This window comes from Ursus maritimus, unplaced genomic scaffold (assembly GCF_017311325.1).
Source record: "Ursus maritimus isolate PB19 unplaced genomic scaffold, ASM1731132v1 scaffold_15, whole genome shotgun sequence".
In the NCBI taxonomy this organism is placed as follows: domain Eukaryota; kingdom Metazoa; phylum Chordata; class Mammalia; order Carnivora; family Ursidae; genus Ursus; species Ursus maritimus.
The window spans coordinates 48,264,131-48,281,462 of NW_024423897.1; the positions used below are offsets into that span (position 1 = coordinate 48,264,131).

General features: G+C 34.4%; 1 protein-coding gene across 1 annotated transcript in view; it reads left to right on the plus strand.

The window, feature by feature from the left end:
* CDH18 (cadherin 18) overlaps window positions 1-17,332 on the plus strand; it is a 312,552-nt gene that overhangs the window by 272,820 nt on the left and 22,400 nt on the right. Inside the window, exon 9 of the mRNA XM_008689887.2 lies at window positions 9,174-9,291. Within this exon, the coding sequence (XP_008688109.1) occupies window positions 9,174-9,291 (118 nt within the window). The remainder of the gene's footprint in view (window positions 1-9,173; window positions 9,292-17,332) is intronic.

Genomic DNA, 17,332 nt, shown 5'->3' on the forward strand with positions numbered 1-17,332 from the left:
AAACCAGACTGAATATATCACCCAAAAATTACTTTCTTTTCTTTTCTTTTCTTTTCTTTTCTTTTCTTTTCTTTTCTTTTCTTTTCTTTCTTTTTTTTTCTTTTCTTTTCTTTTCTCTTTTCTTTTCTTCTTTCCTTTCCTTTTCTTTTCTTTTCTTTCCTTCTTTCTTTCTTTCTTTCTTTCTTTCTTCTTTCTTTCTTTCTTCTTTCCTTTCTTTCTTTCTTTCTTCTTTCTTTCTTTCTTTCTTTCTTTCTTTCTTTCTTTCTTTCTTCTTTCTTTCTTTCTTTTCCAAAAATTTAGAGGGGGAAGGGGCAGAGGAAGAGACAGACAGACAGACAGAATGTTAAGCAGGCTCTATACTTGGCATGGAGCCCAACATGGGGCTCAGTCTCACAATTCTGAGATCATAACCTGAGCCAAAATTAAGAGTCAGATGCTTAAGCGACTGAGCTACCCAAGCACCCCCTTCCAAAACTACTTTATATCATTTTAAAGTTTGTCCTAAAATTATAGTACTGAGAAGCATTGTCTGCGTATTTTTATAGAACAGACAACTGATAGTGTGCTAAGATAATCATTGATTATGTTTTAACACCCTCTGAGGAGATATTTGTGTATATATAAATGGACAACTGTTTTTTTCATAAAGTTTTTTTCATATTCATTGCCCACAAGAAAATTAGAAAATATAAGGACAAAGCGGATGAAAATTATATCTGAAAGCATTTACAGAATTATATTATATTATATTATAATACTATAAGTTATAGTATATAACAATTAATATATTGTTATATATTACATAATATATAATATACGTAATATATTAAGATGATCACTTCAGATGCTTAAACATTTTTCTTTATCACCATTTCAAAAGCAACAAGGAATTTTTCAGTACAGATATATAATGATTTATTTACCAGAATCTATTTCAATTGTGTCAGAAATGGATGCATACATCCTAAAATTATTTTTTTTTAAGATTTTATTTATTTATTCGACAGCGATAGAGACAGCCAGAGAGAGAGGGAACACAAGCAGGGGGAGTGGGAGAGGAAGAAGCAGGCTCCTAGCAGAAGAGCCTGATGTGGGGCTCGATCCCAGAACACTGGGATCACGCCCTGAGCCAAAGGCAGACGCTTAACCGCTGTGCCACCCAGGCGCCCCTCTAAAATTATTTTCTTAACATATAAAGTGGAGCATCCACTCTTGGTTTCAGCTGGGGTCAGGATCCCAGGGTGGTGGAATCGAGACTCTAGACGGGATCTGCAATAAGCATGGAGTCTGCTTGGGACTCTTTCCCTCTTTGTCTCCCTCCCCCTCTGCTCCTCCCCCTCTCCCCCAACCCCTGCTTGCCTGTGCACACACAGATGCTCATGCTCTCTCTCTTTCTCAAATTAATAAATAAAATCTTTAAAAAAAAGAAAGATAAAACCCAGGAAACAATGGAAAGATAATTCCCAACAATTGCTAGATAATAACTGACAACCATGAATTCTTTTTTCTACTAAAATATCCCTCAAAAAACAAGACCAGAAAATCTCAGAACTAGGCCAACTTACCATAAGAAACATAGCTTTTATTGTGTGAAAAAGAAAAATAATTATACTGGCAGCTTGGAGTCATAAGGAACCTTCAAAACAAACACAATCAATAAATATATTCATAAAAACTTAATAATTGATGAATAAACAGAATAGACATCATATACATGGCAACAAGAGATCGTAAGTGAGAAAGACAAAGTTAAGATATTCTAAACTCCTTAAATTTTGGTTCCTTTAAATTTGAGAAATTTGGCCTCTTAAAATTTGAGAAATTGATAAACTACTAGTTTATAATAGATTTTATATATCCAGAATGCATACTATAACCTCTAGATCAACTAGTAAAAATAGTTAAAAAAAAAATGTAACTAATAAGCTAGTAGAAATTGTAATTAAAAAGTCTTAATCCTGGGGCACCTAGGTGGCTCAGTCGGTTAAGCATCTGCCTTCAGCTCAGGTCAAGGTCCCAGGGTCCTGGGATTAGGCCCAGAGTCTGGCTTTCCACTCAGTAAAGGGTCTGTTTCTCCATTTCCCTCTGTCCTCTCCACCAATTGTGCTCTCTCTCTCTCAAATAAATACAATAAGAAATCTTAAAAAAAATAAATAAATAAAAATAGTTAATCCTAAAGAAGGCAAGGTTTACATTTCTATTTCTTGATCTTAACTGTCTTCATGATAATGTTTGTTCACTTTAACATAATTATATACTTAGAAACTTGTTGCATATGGTTTTATCCCACTGGAGTATGTTTTGCAGTTAGAAAGCTTTTCATATAGGAGCAATTTTCAAGGATTCTAGAGGGACCATTTCAAAACTAAAATATAATCCTAATAAAATATGAAGTTTATAACCAATAGTAATTCCAAAATATTTTTATACAAGGTGTAAAATAGTGGCGCCTGGGTGGCTCAGTCAGTTAAGTGTCTGCCTTCAGGTCAGGTCATGATCTCAGGGTCCTGGGATTGGGCCCCAAGTGGGGCTCCCTGCTCAGTGAGGAGTCCGCTCCTCCCTCTTCCTCTGCCCCTCCCCCCCCACTGATGCATGTGTGCTCACTCAAATAAATAAATGAAATCTTTTTAAAAAATGAGGTATAAAATAAACATAATAAAGGAAAAGAGTTTGGAAGAAAATATATGTAAAAATATACCAAATAATTACTTGAATAATTGCTATATACATACCTACCTAGCTACACACACACACACACACGCACATTTCATCAAAGGAATGTTACTAGATATAAAGAAGCACATTCATTGTGATAAAAACAGTTTATGCACCAGGTAGAACTGACCATTTTAAATTTGTATATACTTATCAATGTTGCCTCAAAATGAACAAAGGAAAAAATGGTAGAAATAATAAAAAATAGACTAGCCCATTATTGTATGGGAGTTTTAGTACACTTTTACCAAAAACTGATAGAATAATTGTATACAATTTTGGTAAAGATATTGAAAATTGAACACCACAATTAACAAATGTACTCTTCGATAAATATAGAATAATGTACTGAACAACTTCGGATCACACATTCTTCTGAAATTTACAGAAAACATTGACCAAAAATTTACTGTCTGCAGGGCCACAAAGCAAGTTTTAATAATTTGCAAATTGGCCTCATTATTTTCTGTATGACAAAGAAATAAATAAATAAAGCTAGATACTAATTCAAAAGTATTGCTAGGGGGAAAGAAGTATTGCTAGAGAAAAAATCCATTGGAAATCAGGGCAACTCTACATAAGCTAAGAATCTCTTAAGTAATAAAAATTAAAAATATTTAAATGGAATGATAGTGAAAATACACTGTATTAAAAAGTACAAAAGGGGAAATCTGTTTTCTACTCTTTTTATGGTGAAACATAACTTCAATATCAAAATCTGACAAGGATATAATCCCTCACAGAATCTTTGTTTCTTTGGTCTGTAGGTTATTCAGATAATTCAAAATTGTATCATTTGAAATGGATACAAAGATTTAAAAATCCAAACATAAGCTAATGATTGCATCAGCCATTTTTAGATGTTTTCTTTTTAGGTAATATATTTCTCTTTTACTTTCTTTCTTTCTTTCTTTCTTTTTTTTTCTTTTTTTTTTTTTTTTTTTTTTTTTTTTACTTCAAGGTAATTTCAAAATTTATAGGATAAGGTGAGAGGCTGTATTGGGAGCAATTCATACTTGCTAGTCCTAGCCACCTTTTCAGGTCAAAGCATTGAAAATTTGGGCAAATAATACTCAGTCCTTGCTCTTGGATCAATTGATTTTTGTCCTATGAATGTGAAAATGTACTCCCAAATCTAAAACACTGATATTAATTTTCTAGATTGAACTCTCTCCATATTGGCCCGTCACCTTGACTTTTTCCATTGACCTCCCATTATGTTCCTTCCTCCTCTTGATCATGGGAAAGCTTATCCAGGCACTCTCTCAGGGTTATGCTCTCCTGTCAGGGCCAACTTGCTAGCCTGGGACCTTCTGTTTTACCCTCCACACTGACCACCTAAGCTCCATAGCATGTCTAAGAAATGATTTATGTGACATTGACAAAATGCTTTCTTCATCTCTAAAATAAAGAAAATTGTCAGAATTTCAGGGCCCTTCCAAGCCTGAAATTCTATGAGCATATGACTAGATGAGTCTCAAATTCCTTTAAATATGGATTACCTTATTCTCCTCGCAAGGGAAGCCATTCCATTTTTTAGAGAAGGCTAACTCTGTGACAAAAATGTATCTTTATCTTCTGGGTCCCATTAACCATTTACATAGTATTTTTCTTTTCTTCAAAGAACTGTTATTGTTCTCAGAAAGCAATCACTAGACTTAACACCCCTAAGATCTAATGTATATTGATTTATTTATGTGATTATGGTTATTATCCTCTAAAAATTATACTCATAGTTAGCATTATTGTTGTCATTAACATTGTATGATTTCAGATGTCACATTAAGATTCTCAGGTTCTTTATATTGCTTAAGTATCTGTTTCTAAACATTTGTTTCACCAAAATGAATTAAAACTTTTTACTGAGGGAATGAAAGGCCATTTGAAAATATTGTTTATTGCACTCTTAATTAAACAAACCATTGCCAAGCTGTGTGGTCAATTTGTATGATTAACCTATTACAAGGGAAATGGTCTGAATCTTTCTATTGTTTAATTTTGCCGCCTTTGAGTCCTTTAACTTTGTATTTGTAGCATTTCTGGAGAAACTTTGTGTGCTTTGATGCAGAGTAGGAATAGGGAACTCTATTTAAATAATGATTTGTGAAATAGGTTTTCTGAGTATATTTGTATTGCCCAGCTGTACAGTGGCTCCTCTTTCTATAACAATTGCTTTTAGAATTACAGACATTTTTATTATGGATGCTGTGCTCTAAATATAACAGCATGTGGCCATGGCAGAGAGACGTGTCTTTTGTGAAGCAGAGGTTTAAACCACATATAACAGCAGAGTTCATGTTGAATCAGGTATCAATACACCTGAATTGCAACAATGTATTTGTCTGAGTTAATATATTTTCCTGTTCTGAAAAAAAATCTTTTAAGTACCTTGCATGAAGGAAATATTAAGAAGAAAATCATGCATGCATGAAATTTGAAGTCAGTTCCCAAAGTAAAGTGAATTCATAATACATGAGATGGGTCTATACATGGAAGCTGAAATATAAATAGCGGGAATGCTTCCTATCTTATTTATATTGGCTTTCCCGTGTGTGTGTGTGTGTGTGTGTGTGTGTGTGTGTTTCAATACAAAGTAAACTTAGGAAACCTAACATGTATTTTAAAAATTGTATTACCTAACACCAGCCTACCTCCATCACGTCTAATTATTAACAATATAACTTTGTATGAAAAAAGTACCTAGATCAGTAGAGATTTTACTCCAAGATTTTACAAAGATCAATTCATTGAAACAACAGAAGTTAGTATTATTATTAAATAAATTTATGATCCCATTTGAGAGTATATTATAAAGCAAATTCACTGATTAATTTAAAGATGATACAGTGTACTCCATAGAATATTCTTTTAATTTAAATGTTTAGTTAGGACCAGTTCATCTACCTAACAGAAGACTACATTATTTGTATAAATCTGTGACACTGACTAGTTTGATGCTTTCCCCCTTTATTTATTTTTTTATGATTTTATTTATTTATTTGATGGAGAGAGAGAGAGTGTACAAGCAGGGGGAGCGGCAGGGAGTGGGAGAAACAGGCTACCACTGAGCAGGGAGCCCTGGGGTTCCATCCCAGGACCCTGGGATCATGATCTGATCTGAAGGCAGACACTTAACTGACTGAGCCCCCCAGATGCCCTATTTTCACCCTTTAATAAACTACTCAAGATGGGGCGCCTGGGTGGCTCAGCCATTAAGTGTCTGCCTTCGGCTCAGATCATGATCTCAGGATCCTGGGATCGAGCCCCGCATGGGGCTCTCTGCTCGGCAGGAAGCCTGCTTCTCCCTCTCCCACTCCCCTTGTTTGTGTTCCCTCTCTTGCTGTCTCTCTCTATCAAATAAATAAATAAAATCTTAAAAAAAAATAAAACTACTCAAGAAGAAATAGACTATAGAAAACACATTTAAACAGGGTGATACATTTATTTGATAAAAGAAATACAAAATTGATTCTAATTAGTTTCTGCTAAAAAGTGAATACTTATTCATGGGCATTACCAAAACTACAGCTGGTAATTACTTATAAATATCAACTGTCAATTTGGATTCCCTCCCACCCTTTAGGAGAATAAATCTGTGACTGTGTTTCTCTCGGATCCTTCAAAATAATCGAACACTTTATGCACTAATTATATAATATACATATGATAGAAAACATCTAAATTCAGTTAGAAAGAATGAGAGATGGAAAATAAATTTTTATGGATTGTACATCACCAACAAATTGCACAAATGGAGGGCACAGGTAGCACAGTGTAGATAAATCATAACCAACAAAAGGGTAGAAAATATTGATGACAGATACATGGCACTTGTCTAGATATCTGCCAGAAGCTTACATCTTTTAAAAATCACAGACATGTTCACCTCTGAGGTGATTTTCCTAATAAAATCTCAGGAAACTATAAATCAAAATCTATCTCCTACTGAAAGAGAAAAGGTGATTAGTAAACAGAAAAATTGAATATAAATTTCCCCATCAAAAGGATATCTTGGAGGTCTAGATAAAAGCCAAGCAACATTCTAGATTTTTGGAAGAATTTTTCAGAAGCATTGTGGAAGAATAAGTATGGATGCATGAGGAACATTCATCAGGAATTCAAGGTGAATGCTTCACTCTTACACAAGATGTGGCAATCAGCTCATCATTTGCTGTGGATACGAGATCGAGAAGTTTTCGAGAAAGATAAATTTGCCATGAGTGAGCTTCCTGGTAAATTCAAATTTGAAATTACTTGTATAAAAATGGAAAGTATATTTTACTAAAGATAACAGTAAAACTAAAGATATAATATGAATTATATCAGTGTTTAACAAATAGAATAAGCTCGTTTGTAAAAATTTAAAACGAGAAGGGAATAATTGTCCCAAAGAAGTTATAAGAGGAAATATAAAATAATTTAGTTAGTTTAAATTAATTGCTCTCTGCCAGTCTCTTCCAAAATCACAATCTAGGATAAGAAGTGAATTTGCATTTGTGTAGGTAGGTTATGAGGTATCATCGAGAAAATAGGATTGTGCTTTGGAGAATGACAATGAGCAAGGATCAGGGGAGATCGGACATTTATTTTCAAAAAGAAAAAAGTGTCTTTATTTTATTTAACCCCGAAAACAATCTTGAAAATGTGATATTCTTATTTCAGTTTTATGTTAAGTACCTGCCACGCAGAGAATGTAGGTGTGTTCCTCAGATTATGCACCCTCTGAACTCCATGGAGCTTTTCATGCACTTGAGAAAAATTGTTAGATTGCTTCTGATTAACCATCAGTTTATTCTATCAAGTCAAAAGCCAATAACAAGGAGGGGAAAAAAGATCTATCCAGGGACCAGCTGTAATTTAAACCAAAAAGAAAGCTAACAACAAGGAGATATGTAGATTTTTCAGCTCATAAATTAATAGTGTGCAGGGAAGTAAAGAAGAGAAGAATAAGAGAGACTTCTTGGGAGATGTGGGCATTGGGGGTTACTTTTAGCTAAACTTCTTGCTGAGAAAGTACACTCTGAGCAATAGAGAGCCATATGCAGATATGGATGAAATAGATCACTTCTACAGCCCGAAGCACTTTCGTCACTTCCACTTCATGAAGACACATGTTTTTCGGGTCCTTCTGTCACTGATGACTCCTTCTTAGTACTTTTACATTCATCTTCATCTCCCTGACCAACTAATGGACTCAATGCATGGATAGGAATTTAGCTTTTAACTGCTGTACATATTGGTGTATTATTTCACTTGGAAAAGATTGAAATGGGATGAAATTGAGGAAGATGTTTTTAGAAATCATAGCAATTTTTGAAATGAACACACTGTATTTCACATGCAGGAAACACTCTGTTAAGATTTTATTTATTTATTTATTTATTTATTTATTTATTTATTTATTCCGAGCATGAACAGAGGGGTGGGGTGCAGGAGAGTGCCAGAGAGAGGAGAAGCAGGCTCTCCGCTGGGCAGAGAGCCCAATGCACAGGGCTTGACCCCAGGACCCTGGGATTATGACCTGAGCCAAAGGCAGACGCCTAACCACCTGAACCATCCAGGTGCCCCAGGAGACATTCTTTTTATGGCTTCTTTTCCTTCTCTTTCCTTTAACTTTTCCAAGGAAGGGCTAGAAAAAGGACACCTAAGCATTAAGATACTAATTTTTAAGAGGAAAACATTATCTTGCATATAGTTTGAATATTTCCTAAGAGTGTAATGGCTACTGCTGTTGCAATTTGTGTTCTGTACTTAAGTCACCTGGAATGTTTCATTTATATATTCTAACTTTCTTTGCTCCAAAATGTGCATAGTCCAAACTTCAGAATTGCTTTCCCTTAAGCACCGTATATGGGAAGTATTCCATGAAACAGTGAGTGGTCTGGTTTTGCTTCTGCCACCATTTTAACAGCTTTGGGGCACATCACAATCCTTTGGGGTCTCACATTCCTTATCTTAACTATGTTAAAATAGAGGGGATAGGTCATGCTCTCAAAGGTCCCCTGAAACAGTAAAAATAATATGACCCCACTATTTCTGCATTTACTTCCTGAGAACAACGTGCACTGCACTGAGAACGGTGAACAATAGGATATTTATAGTTGTACAAACAATACTTCCTGTTTCCTCAAACAGGTGTTCTTACAAAATCTTGCAGTTAACTGGCCCCAAGGTACTGTGGGTGATAAAGAAAAAAAAAAATTAAATGTTTCTGCCATGCTAGAAAATAAAGCGTGGATGATTATAAATTGTTTCATAATGTGTTTCCTAAAAGCTCATGCAAGAACAAGCCAGCTAGCTGGGACATTTATTACTTGAATTTGAAAAAAACTCAAGGTGGATAAAGGGGTCTTTTAAAAATCCTTTTGTGATGGCAATTAAAAATGCTATAATATAATCAAAATCAAAGGAATAAGCCAAATTAAGTTTCCTATTTAGTCTTTGCTTTTTCTCTTCAGGTGATCCATACCATCAGTGCCACTGATAAAGATGATTTTGCAAATGGACCAAGGTTTAACTTCCTTCTTGACGAACGCCTATCTATAAACCCAAACTTCACTCTGAAGGACAATGAAGGTGAACGTGATTTACATATACTTTTTAATCTATGTGATATCTGTTTTGACTTCATGTGGAATAGGTGTGAGCAGTTTTGTTTTATTCGTACATACCCATGAACAGCTTGCAAATCAGCATTCACAGGCAGTTTGATGTTAACGTGTTATGATCTGTGAATAGCTTGTATTTAAAATTGAGCCATATGTACAAATAACTTTCATTGAGTTTATTCAGAAGCATCCCTTTAAACAAGAAATGTACATGTAATATGCTCTTGGGCAAATTTTAAGAGAAATCTTAGCTGACAAACATGTTTATGAGAGCTGCTTGCAATTGCTAGGAGGGAGAAAAATTTTAAATTAGGAAAAATGAAAAATATGTCCTAGGGACAGTTAGGAAAGGAAATGCAATGTTTGAACTCATCTTGCATTAGCAAGGCTATCAAAATGTGGTGTACAAATTATATTTCCTCTTGTTATTATGAATATTTTTCAAAATATGGGTAGAAAATATGCATAATTGCAGAATATTGTGGAAATTTTGAATTACTTTTGTTTAAACTTCTGTATTGGGGGGGGGGGAAGAATACCATAATTTAGTAACTAGAGAAGATTCTCATGGTTTAAATTCCCTATTTGGTAGATTTCTCAAGGCTGTATAAAACTCCACCCTTCTGTAAAAGAAGCATTAAATCAGTCAATATATGCAGGGCTCTGATTTGTATCAACTTTCTTCTTCCCCAAAGCTATCTTTGATCACATTTATCTGAATATGTTATTATTTGGGATTTAATACTTGCCTCAGAATCCTGTGAGAGAAACAATGGTGCATACAGTTAGGAGTAACCTTTAATTCCCTCTCTCTACCCTTCAGGTAGACATATTTTCAAACATTATATATATAACATATATAACATATATATAATATATATTATATATATAATAATAATATATATTTCAAACATTATATATATACTCATATATATATAATATATATTATCACTAAATGTCAATTCACTAAAACATTATGTCCATTTTTCCTAAGCTTCTTTAAATTATCATAACAAGAACACCAAATTGTACATGTGGCCATAACAAGGTTTACATGAAAATGCAAATCTGCTTGCTTGTCTCTCTTGTTTTAACTACCCTATGGTCAGCTCTACTTATGGAAATACATATTTGTGCATGTTTGCATATGACGAATTGTATTAATTGATTACTATGCATTTATGTGCATTTGAACATCCAATTCTACAATCCCAAATATATTTAATGTAATTAACTATGTGAAATATGTAAAAAAAACTCTATCCATATTTCCCATATTTCAGATAATTGCATAATTTGGGGAGCATTCAACTTTCTGCCTTAGTAAATTAAAATCATATCCAGAGACTTATATTTATATTTCAGTTGTTTCTTTTTCCATTCTGATAAGGATTTTATTTTACATTTTTAAGTAACTTTAATTTGATAGTATTATCATGAAAATTTGACCTGGATTTAGAATTGTGTTATATTCAAGTTATTTAACCTATGTAAGTATAATTCCAAAAGTATTTTTAAAAGAAACAAGAGAATTTTACCATTGTTGAGACCCACTCAGTGACTAAAAGTTCTTTACATAAAATTTTTATATCTGGAATTTGTGAATTTAATGAATGGATATATTCAAAAGGGCCTAATTCAATGATTTGATATCACTAGTGGTGGGAGTTCATTTTCAGGAACTCCCCTCAAACATATGCACACTTTTATAAGGGTTTATGATGCTGATGTATATTTTTTAACGTTTGTTTTAACCATACCTATGAATACTTAAATCAGTTATATTGTGTCAAGTATGTGAGGCCTATGGACAGTTGTATAGGAATAAAGATGTTTTAGTGTATTTGTAAGACTATTTTTAAAAATATTGGGAATTGATAAAATTATAAATAACACAGGAAAATTTCTTTTGAATAGGTAACAGCAATTTCTAAAAAAGATTTATGTGCACAGCTGAAATCTTATAAGCCAAGTCACCTAAATTTCCAAGCCTCAGTTTTTGCATCCATAAATTATGGTGTAAATACCCCCTTTAGGAATGCCTAGGTGGGTTCAGTCAGTTAAGTGTATAACTCTTGGTTTTGGCTCAGGTCATGATCTCAGGGTTGTGAGATTGAGCCCTACATGGGTCTCCATGCTGGGCATGGAGTCTGCTTGAGGTTCTCTTTCTCCGTCTCCCTCTCCTTTTGTCCCTCTCCTTCCTAAAAAAATAAATAAACAAAATAAATAAAATAAAATAGTCACTTTGGAACATGGGAGAATTAATGGTACCATATATAAAGATGGCCTTTTCTCTAAACACAAGGCAGCTACAGATAATAATGCGTAAGACAAGATTAAAAATGGAACAGCCATACCAAAATGAATACATTCACACAAGTATATGGACCCTTGTGATGAACATAAACACGAAGCCATGCACAAAATTAAATCTATATTTGGATATGACAGTTTAAAACTGCTAATCCTCAAAGATAAAGAGAAAGAACTTTACACTATCAAAAATAAAAACCAAAATAATTAAAAAGCAATGATAATTAGATTTTTAAGTGTTTTTGTTTTTTTTTTAAGATTTTATTTATTTATTTAGGGGGGGTGGAGGGAGAGAGAGTCTTCAGCAGACTCTGTGCTGAGTGTGGAGCCTGACGGGGCTCAATCTCACCGTCCAGAGATCATGACCTGAGCCAAAACCAAGAGTCAGTTGTTTTACTGACTTGCCACCCAGGCACCCCAATGACTAGTAAACTAGATTCCTGGTTAAAAGAAAAATAGATGGCAGAAGTTGGTAAAAATCATCTGCTCAAATGCTGGTGAAAAATAATTCACTATTATCAACCTTCTCTAGAGTTAGTTAAAAATAGTAAGCTATCAGGAATCAAGGAGGACTTGTTATTAAAGACTTTTTCCAATGTATAACAATAAGCTTTTTACTTTAAGCTACTGACATTTTGGCAAATATTGTATTAATCTTTGCCTTCAGGATCTCTGCAGAATATAATAAGAAAAAAATCGTGTAATTCATGTTTCATTTCATACGTTAAAACTTGAAGAGTAAACACTAAATCAACAGCATAAAAATCTGTATTTTTCATAGCAAGGAACAGTTTTAAGAAAATTAAATAATAAAAGTTATTTTAACAATAGAACAGAAGACCAGAAAGGAGAATATAAGATGCAAAGTGAAAGCACAGAAAATGAAAGAAGAAAGTAGAAATTAGTTCAAACATACTATAGCCATTATCAGATTTAATATCATTTTTAATCAAAGCTATATCATATTTAAATGTATATAAATATGTATATATTTATATCTGCTTAGATGAGCTACACCAATTTCAAAATTATTGGGAGTTTGATATAAAAAGTTAGAAATATTTAGCCTATTGCTTCAAAAGAAGCAACTATTGCTGGAAAAAGAAAATAAATCCAAAACTCGGTGTCTTAAAATAAGATGTTTATTTAGGTCACATTTCTAAGAGTGAGCAATTTCGGGTAGGTTCATCTAAGCGATTCTTCTGGTCTCAGGATACCTTAAGTCACTACAACTAATCAGCATTGTACAGAATGTTCTTGAGTCAAAAAGAAAAAAAAGAAAAAGGAGAACAATAATAAGTAGAAACAAAACACAAGATTATCCTTGTTAATAGATGATGAAGTTGTCTATATGAAAATTTAAGAGAATCTACAAAAACACCTTAAGTAATAATGGGATACATTGTCAATTTTTTGGAATACAAATTAATGACTCAAAATGGATAGATTTCCTATATTTATAAAAATATGAATAAGTAGTAAATCAGAAACAATTTAAAATGGCAAAAATGAATCAAATACATTAGCCCCAAACCCTTCTAAAATCATTAAAGGAAAAAAAAATTCAATGTATAATGTTCAAGTTTATCCTATGTGAAGAGCAATGTTACTGAAAATATAAAACCATGCAAGAAAAATAATATATTTACCAATTTGTGAATCAGAGCAGATTATCATATTAATCTATAAATTAAATATATTTTTAATGATAAACTGAATTTAGTAATCTGTTAATAAAATGCAAATAGCAAAGCATTAAGAAAAGCAAGAATGTATTAAAAAAATGAAGGAGATATATAGTTAGAAGAAAGAGAAGAGGGCATATCCTAACAGATATGAAGACATTATAAAGATGAATGTAGTGAGTGTAAACCCAGACAGTTGGATTTTCTTTTGCTTTTTTTTTTTTTTTTTTTTGTAATGCAAGTGCATGACTTAAGCTTCCATTGCCAGCATCAACTTCAAAGAGGCTTCTACTTCAAAGGGGAATTCACTTCAAAGAGGGCTAGCTGGATAAACACATTGCCAGCCATAGGACTAGATAAAGATCCAGGCCTCTTCCCCCTGTCCCCTGAGACTCTTTGTTTTAGAGATCTTAATTGATTTTGATAACTGACCATTTGGGCCTTCTCTCTCTCTCTTTCTCATTCTCCTTGTTTTTTAAATTCTCACTCTTATGTTTTAAATTCATTGATAGAGTGAGCCTCCAAAACCATAGGCCTATCCTTGACCCCAAGAACAGCAGAACTTCAAGGCCCCCCCACATTCTCTTTCTCTCTACCCTCCACCTTTCTGTGTGGACCCAGGTGTGCCATGTAATTTTCCAGGACATGTAAGTAATAAACATTTTTCCAAAGTTTCCTGATGGTTATTGCTGAGGAGTATCTTATAATCATAATAAGAATCACCAGCGCAGGTTCAGCCACAACATTGGTTATGGATAGGCTGAGACCAGCACTAAATAATGAAATGCTCCTTAAATAGGGTAGGAGTATGGAAATAAAGAGAAGAGGAGAACAAATTGAGGGGATTGAAATAAAATTATTAGATATCTAAATCTATATATAAATGTATGAACTTGATAGAAGATAAAGGTAGCATTTGTTTTTTAAAGATTTTATTTATTTATGTGACAGAGAGACAGCCAGTGAGAGAGGGAACACAGCAGGGGGAGTGGGAGAGGAAGAAGCAGGCTCATAGCGGAGGAGCCCGATGTGGGACTCGATCCCGGTAGGCCGGGATCACGCCCTGAGCCGAAGGCAGACGCTTTAATGACTGCGCTACCCAGGCGCCCCCAAAGGTAGCATTTTTAACCATCGTGGAAAAGGGTAATTCAAAAAGTACATAGAAACGGACCAACTGTTTCTATATCTAGAGAAACTAAAATTAGAATCTCTCAAATACATGCACAAATATAAATTATACATATATTAAAGAACTAACTGTACAAGTAAAATATAAAGAATTTTAGAAGAAAATGAAGTGAACAAATTTTATATAATGGGGTAGAAGAGGATTTCATGTAAAAGACACAAATAGCACATTCATAAAACATTAACAAATGTGATAATATTAAAATCATATTTCTGCATCAAATGATTTCTAAACAAATCTTAAAAACAGGTTATAAACTAGGGTAAGATATAGCCATATTTATGAATGAGTAAGGATTAGCATCAGGAATATAGTTACAAAACAAAATAAGCTTTCCCAGTAGGAAACAAAATAGTTAAAGGATACAAATAAGTAATTAACAGAAGAGCCATAACAAAAAGGTAAATAAACCCATGACATATGAGCATGTGTTCAAAACTATTAATGAACTTACACATAAACATAAGACAATAACATAAATGGCACATGCATCCCAGTAGTCAAAAATAAAAGCAAACTCTGGGCATGTCAATGGTTCGACAACTAAGTAGTCACTGAAGATGTGTAATAAGAGCCTTCACACCTTGATGTTGAGATTAGACCTTACTTACGTGGTAAGCAGTGAGTTTTGACCCAATTTCATGGATGCCGGCACAAGGCTCCATACTCCTGGGTCAGAGATAAATGCTTCATTTCTCATGGCATGGAAAGCAGTATGAACTTGACGTTTCCTCTGCTTCCTCTAACGCCAAGCTCTTGGAGAGTGATGTGGAGTGGCCCAGCTGCATGGTATGCACGCCGTGGGTTAGTTTCACAGCGGAGGAACCGTAAACTAGGGAATTCCAATATACTACAATGAGCCACAAGGAAATTGGTTTGGACTTTTCCCCAGAGGTTGTCCTTATATTTATATAATGGGGTGATAAATAAACCTGCCCTCTACTCTGGAGGGAGGCATTCTCGCTATCTTCTAACGCCATCTTCTATGTTCTGAATGAGAGCCCGTGCTGCATGCTATGACATGAGTAATGAAGTCCTTTGTGCCTGACCCAGGAGCCTTGTATCTTCTGGCAGCATCCATAAATCTGTAGCAGACTAACCTGTTAGCACGTGAGTCTGGTAAAATCTCAATCCCTCTTGACACAACATTGGACTAATTCGTACTAAAAACTTTTGTAAAAAAAAAAAACCTATTTATTTATTATAACTTACTCATATATGTATACTAAGCTTATTCCAGAGACAGATACCTTAACCGTGTTTAAGCCCGCCATCATATAACGTCACTAATGTCCTCATAGCAAGTCAGATCTCGGAGAACAAATGTCTCTTCGCATGTTCCATCCTATTTACATAAAAATCTCTTTCTTTGGGGCCTATTTTTCAGTATTCCCTCTGACATACACTGTGGGTATATCTGTAGAAAACACCAGCATGCAGCTAATACTCTGCTCAAAGAAACAAAGGGTCCTATCAAAACAAAATATGTCCAAAGAAACTGTAGCCCAAACACTGATTGTTTTCATTGAAAGCAATTTCTTTCCTTTAGTAGAAAGATAAATCTCTAGTGAAATTAGTTGTCCTTTCTTTATTCCTCTATTTCTTAAACATATTAATCTTAACGAATTTACAATCGTGTCAACTAACTCTCGTACCTCAACAAGATGACAGGTTTCTGTCATCGGGGAGATTGGAGAGACAGTACTGGGACACATGGTCGTGTTTCTTGGTATGTCTAGTAATTTTTTTGTTAGATGTCATGTGTGGTGTATTGATTTGTAGTTTTGTTCAGATCCAATCTGTGCCCCGTTGTTAGGACAGGGCCCTCTAGAACTTCCAACTGGGAGCTTGTTTGTGTACTGGGACCATAGCCCTGGTCCCTAACTTTAACTATTATCTGTTCAATACAAAGAAAGGGCAAAAACAAAACAAAACAAAACAAAACAAAACAAAACAGCTCTTCTGTGTATTCCAGACCTTTTCCACTTAGAGTTTTAGATTTCTGCTCAACTTTCAATTAAACTTCTAATTTAAACTTTCAATCTAATAAATGTCTTTAGGGAAAGCCAGCCATGTGTTTAAGGCACCTCAATTTCCAATTTGACTGCAGGCCCAGGAGACTTCTACACGTTCTAGTTTCTCTGTCCCCAGGTTGGAATTCCATCCTCCCGTTAGTTTCTAGTACAAGCAAATGCATTGCAATCAGCAGCCCCCTTTTCACGTGCTTCCCCTCTCTGGAATCTTGCCCCATCCCGTTATCTGATTCAGCAGTTCCTGTATGCCCTTAAACAGACATTTTCTTGGAATGTTCAGGCTTTTCTCTTTGTTATCACTAAGAGTATTGGTCAGTCAAAAACTATTTACCTAGACCCCCATTTGATAAAACAAGAATTGTTTGGCAACAGTTTTGTTAAATAGTTGGGATATGAACTGGGCTCAGAAGAAAGGATGCTGTTGAGTAATAACTTAATTATCATAGAGACGCTGGCTCCTTGGATGTTCACTGATAAGCTGCAGAAATTCATTCCTTAATATTTAATTAAAATTGGTTCAGAACACCATCCTATATACTGAACAAAACCAAGATCCTTTGCAAAATTTCTGATAGTTGGATTGGGTAACAACATTGTCACTCTGTGCCCGGTACCACCTTAGCTGATTTTTTCGTATTTCTCTGGCTTCTGTTTGTCCTGTTACTCCCCAATGTCTGCTGCAGTCCTTCTCCCAAAGTACCGTGTGCTCAATGCACACACTGGTACCAGAAGTATGGGTGAACAGAGTACAATGAAAAAACAGCCCAGCTTAGCACGTATCTGAAAGGA